At 38.5% G+C, this 5558-nt stretch overlaps 1 protein-coding gene across 1 annotated transcript; it reads right to left on the reverse strand.

Moving 5' to 3' along the window:
* Window positions 1-3632: 3632 nt before the first annotated feature.
* Window positions 3633-5412, reverse strand: LOC132871290 (MICOS complex subunit MIC26-like). Its single transcript, XM_060905407.1, has 6 exons — window positions 5348-5412; window positions 4800-4908; window positions 4649-4701; window positions 4441-4553; window positions 4278-4351; window positions 3633-3752 (listed from the first exon to the last, which is right to left on the reverse strand). The coding sequence occupies exons 1-6, from the start codon at window positions 5410-5412 to the stop codon at window positions 3633-3635; spliced, it is 534 nt and encodes a 177-aa protein (XP_060761390.1).
* Window positions 5413-5558: the final 146 nt, after the last annotated feature.

Here is a 5558-nt window from a genome sequence, read left to right on the forward strand (position 1 = left end):
AATCTCCATTCTTTATTTATTTTCTTTCAATAATCAATATTTGTGGTCTTCCTAAATGATTAGAATTAAACATATATTTCAACTTATGTTTTCTTCATAATATTTTTTTCTTTTAAAAAAAGGTAGTTTTGTGATCTGCACATAAACAAATAAATTAGAGTCAGTGTTGTGCTGCCTGTGAGTTTTTCCTGCAGTTATGTTTATAATTTGCTGCCCACAGTCTAATGTTCACCTGCAGTTCAGATACAGAGGAACAGATTAATATCCCCTTAGAGTCTGGGGCACCAGTGCAATATTGTGGACCATCAACGGCACCTCATGTGAATTACTAAATCCTGTCTAAATATCAAACCTACTCAACTTTTACATCCCTACTCTCTCTGTTATAGTGGAATATCATTTTCTCATTTTTTATCTTGAAAAAAAGTGGCACCAGAAAGAGAAAGAAGAACAAACATTCTGCATTTTGTATTTATACACACTGTAAAAAAAAAAGTGACCATCTCAATTTAAATTTTCTAGGCAACATGATGCAAGAGAATTTTGTGTTGAGATGGTCAACACCAAAAGGTAAGTTGGCTGAACTCAAATTTAAACTCAGAAATCCTTGTTAGGTCAACAGCAATTGAGACAGGTTGAGTAAACTAGAATTTTCTAGGCAACATGATGCAAGAGAATTTTGAGTTGAGATGGTCAACAACAAATAGTACGTTGGTTGAACTCAAATTTCAACTCAGAAATCCTTGTTGACTTAAGAAGGATTTTCATGTTTAAATTTGAGTTCAACCAACTTACCTTTTGTTGTTGACCATCTCATCTCATCTCATTATCTCTAGCCGCTTTATCCTTCTACAGGGTCGCAGGCAAGCTGGAGCCTATCCCAGCTGACTACGGGCGAAAGGCAGGGTACACCCTGGACAAGTCGCCAGGTCATCACAGGGCTGACACATAGACACAGACAACCATTCACACTCACATTCACACCTACGGTCAACTTAGAGTCACCAGTTAACCTAACCTGCATGTCTTTGGACTGTGGGGGAAACCGGAGCACCTGGAGGAAACCCACACGGACAGAACATGCAAACTCCGCACAGAAAGGCCCTCGCCGTCCACGGGGCTCGAACCCGGACCTTCTTGCTGTGAGGCGACAGCGCTAACCACTACACCACCGTGCTGCCTCGGGTAATCATATTATTATTATTATTATTATTATTATTATTATCTGTCTAGTTCAACCAGATTATATGTACACAATATGACCAAAAGTATGTGGACACCTGACCATCACAGCCATATGTGGTTCTTCTCCAAACTGTTGCCACAAAGTGTTAAGCTCACAACTGTTGACCATCTTTGTATGTTGTCCCTGCTAAAAATATTCTATAGAATTCCTATAGAACAAGTTCTAAAGAATCCTATAGAAAACTTAATGGAAATCCTGTAGAACTTTAGTACCCAAGGCATATTGGAAAAAAGTTCTACACTGTAAAAAAAAAAAGTGACCATCTCAACTTAAATTTTCTAGGCAACATGATGCAAGAGAATTTTGTGTTGAGATGGTCAACAACAAAAGGTAAGTTGGTTGAACTCAAATTTAAACACGAAAATCCTTCTTAAGTCAACAAGGATTTCTGAGTTGAAATTTGAGTTCAATCAACGTACTATTTGTTGTTGACCATCTCAACTCAAAATTCTCTTGCATCATGTTGCCTAGAAAATTCTAGTTTACTCAACCTGTCTCAATTGCTGTTGACCTAACAAGGATTTCTGAGTTTAAATTTGAGTTCAGCCAACTTACCTTTTGGTGTTGACCATCTCAACACAAAATTCTCTTGCATCATGTTGCCTAGAAAATTTAAGTTGAGATGGTCACTTTTTTTTTTACAGTGATACAGCACGTGTATATATGCGTCATTGGTTCTACCAACAAGGATACCAACATGCAGCGTTGCAACAGGTTGCAGCTAGTTCTATCAACAAGGATATCTTTGATATTTGGATGTTAAAATTCTTGATAGCTCAACATGATATCACAATGAGAGAAAGTGTATTAGGCCGACCTGGTTTAGTTGGTTGTAAGTGAAAATTACATTTCTGAGTCAAATGATATGTAAAATCTATGTTCAATCAACACCCGCCCGTAAAATTTTTTACAGTGCAGTTCTCCATTTTATTTCCATGAGAAAGCAGAACATACACGTTTCTTGTAACAGCTATTTCACAGCACATCCTTCCAGTGACATGGTCAGCTGCTTCTGTCATGTCTGTGCCTGGTTACACTCAAGAGTCCACTTCCCAGAATTCACAGTGGCCTTTAAATATGGCCACCACAGACTCCAACACCCCTTATGCACCACACCGTTCACAGTCCCCTGAGTTCTAATCACACACACACACACACACACACACACACACACACACACACACACACACCTGTCCCTGATCACATCCACAATCAGAATTCGACTATTTAAGGACTCTCATGTCCCACGTTCATTGCGAAGTAAATGTTCAGTTACCAAGGACAGATCCAGGAAAATGGGAAGGGGGCATCAACCCAGTAAGGCTGGGGGTCTGGGGGCCACCAGAGGCTCCTGGAAGCTCTGCAGTTTTTACATGCCCGGAGATGTTGTAAATGAAATCTCTTAAATATAATTACCATATCAAAAATATGTTTTAAAAGTAGGAACTTTCAAAACCATTTTATTCATCGCTGAAAATTATATTGTCAGAATTGCAGGTACAGTATATGCGTAGAACATAATTACAACTGATATATGGTAATATTTATGAAAGTTGCATTGGCATATAATGCATTACCACATGACACACTACAGTGTAGTACACTGACCACAAAACACCTTATATATCAATAAATTATTACTATTTTAGCAACTGCAATCTGAGTTCCTGCTCAGGACATTCAATGTACATATAAGACAGTGAATATACCCAGGTAAACTCAGGGAATGTAAGTGGCCACTTACAGTAAGACAGATATTAATACAGAGATTACTATAAACAAAGACTGCAAGAGTTGCATGTCTATAATACAAAGTCAGTAACTGCAAAATGAGCTCCTGAGTCTAACCGACTGAAATAACTGGACAATGATTGTGCGAGTTCATGTGAACAAGTCCAATAAGAAGTCTTAGTTCCCAAGACTCGGGATTTCAAACAGGTTTTCTTCAAAACCGTTGCAAAAATCAACATCTCTCACAGACCCATCCAGCCGCTGTCGTAAAAATCAAAGTGAGGCTCACCCCAAACGGCACGTGTACCATGTACATACACAGGGTATAGTGAGTACAGGGAGACCCTATTAATGAATACGAGCAGTAGCCGGACAGCCGACACGTGTGTGTACCCAGTAAGCCTGCTACAGCATCTTATCATTTTGGCTTGTGAACATGCGTGTTAACGATACCCTAAACATAAAAGGATGGCACACACCCTGTACATGTAGTCTATAGTGCAGTCCGGGAATACAGTATGTTATTATGGAGATGCACAAAGTTCTGGCACCTTGTTAAAATCCAACAGGATTCGCCCAGCTTGCTTTTCACTGCATTCATGTCACGAGTGAACAAAAAAAACAGAAAAACTAGGACTTACTATTAAATATAAATTTACAGTGGATCTTCGCTGTTCTCTGTGCTCACCTTCTTCCCACATGATTTTCCTTTCCACATGTCCTCCAAATGCACACGTAGCTGTGAACCCAAACTGGATATCTGGTCTTTGACCTCCTAAAAATCATTAAACATGAAAAAAGAGATCAAATTCAAACAATCCTTCAACAAGGTTCTCTGGATGATCGATGTTCTAGCTTTCTAAGCATGGCTCCAGTTGTTGTTGTTGTTTTTAACAAAAGCTCACACTGTAGGAACACATCTGAAGGTCTCTGGTTTAGGGATCCCCTGAGAAGAACAAACTAAAGAACGCTTAAGTTTGCTAGATAAAAATGTTTCACCCTTGAAGGGATATGGTGGATATTTTGTCTTTGGCAACCTAAAAAAAAAAAAAAACAAGAAATTGAGTAAGGATTAAAAAAAAAAGCTTTATTTATTAAAGACCAATGTGTCATGTGTTTTCTCAATTTATAGCTACATTTAATGTTCTGGGACATCCATGAAACAAGCTAGTTCTGTTTTTACTTATGTTACAAAGCAGATATAAACACACATTCCCTCAGTAGTCTCTTTTTTATGCTACCAAGAGACCCAAAAAGTGTAAAGTTCTCGGTCCTGAAGGTTTTCTCATGTCAGACTTGCCTTGGCCAGAGAGGCAGCGTGCTGTGGGTAGAACATGGAGGAGCTCAGAGTCATCAGTCCAATGGGGAAGAGAAAAAACAAACAGCACCACATTTCATTTTACTTATACAGGAAATAATCACTAACTATAAATGAAAAATAATAATGATCAAAGTATAAATCACAGTTTCACACCTACATTTGGGAGGGTAAAATCTGAGGATTACAGAAAACCCTACAGCACTAACACTTGGGTAGAACTCGGACAGAGGATTAATCAGAAACGCATAAGTGTCTGAAACAATAAACCAAAACACACTGTGAAAATATTGCATGTAGTAAATATACTGTCTGTCTGAAATATTTTTTGTGCAGATTAAAGCGTCTCCCCTCTCACAGTCTGTACAGATGTATTAATACCAGACTCTATGGTCTCATAACATTCCTGAAAGATGAAAAGATGTAAAGATGAAATGATTTATTAATTAAAAGTATATTGGCACATCAGGATTACATTTCTGACAGAAGCAGTAAACAGAATACCTCAGCTTTATCCAGGGCATATGATGTCTTTTCCTGGAAAAAGGAGGGAAACAGTTGCGAGTCAAGAAAAAAAAACAGCATACATAAACATGCTGCAAGTGAACTATGCCTAGAAACAAGATTCATATTTTATCATTTTCACTTTCTCGAATATATCCAGTGCAGTTCAAAATATATCCAACAGGTGTGAGTGTTGTGTTAATAATGTCTCTATTAATACTAGTTTCCTGAGAATAATAAATCTAGTAAATGAATTAAAATAAGCTCCAGCATTTCAGTTTTAACACTTTTTATAATTGCTTTCAAATGAAAACCTGAATCAGGGGGAGAGAGAGAGAGAGAGAGAGAGAGAGAGAGAGAGAGAGAGATGCGGCGATGGCACTTTAGTCCTTTTGTCGGTCCAGCTCTCACAGCTCCTCAGTTGTTCCTTCTGCTCAAACACATTGTAGATCATCTGGCAAAGTTTCACCTTTCATTCTAATACCAACACCAATGCCATCTTGCTCACCATGTCACAGATCGCTAACTAGTCGAGTCTCTGCTCTAACTCAGTCTGCACAACTGCTTCGAAGAGCTGCATTGCATTCTGAGATTTTGAGTCCAGTGTCTCCATGATACCCTTCTACACTGGACTTCCCCAAACTGTTGCCACAATGTTGGAAGCACACAGCTGTATAGAATGTCTTTGCTTGCAGGAGCTTTACTATTTCCCTTCAGTGGAACTATGAGGCTCAAACTTGTTTCATCTGTTGCACAAAT

This window comes from Neoarius graeffei, chromosome 23 (assembly GCF_027579695.1).
Source record: "Neoarius graeffei isolate fNeoGra1 chromosome 23, fNeoGra1.pri, whole genome shotgun sequence".
Classification (NCBI taxonomy): Eukaryota; Metazoa; Chordata; class Actinopteri; order Siluriformes; family Ariidae; genus Neoarius; species Neoarius graeffei.

Excerpts from the sequence above, each read along its gene's own strand:
- LOC132871290 (XM_060905407.1), bottom strand. The coding sequence starts at position 5,412 with ATGGAGACACTGGACTCAAAATCTCAGAATGCAATGCAGCTCTTCGAA. Across the intron at positions 4,702-4,799 it reads ATGCCCTGGATAAAGCTGAG|GAATGTTATGAGACCATAGA; the intron begins GTATTCTGTTTA and ends TTCATCTTTCAG. Across the intron at positions 4,352-4,440 it reads CAAATGTAGGTGTGAAACTG|TTCTCTTCCCCATTGGACTG; the intron begins TGATTTATACTT and ends GCTGTTTGTTTT.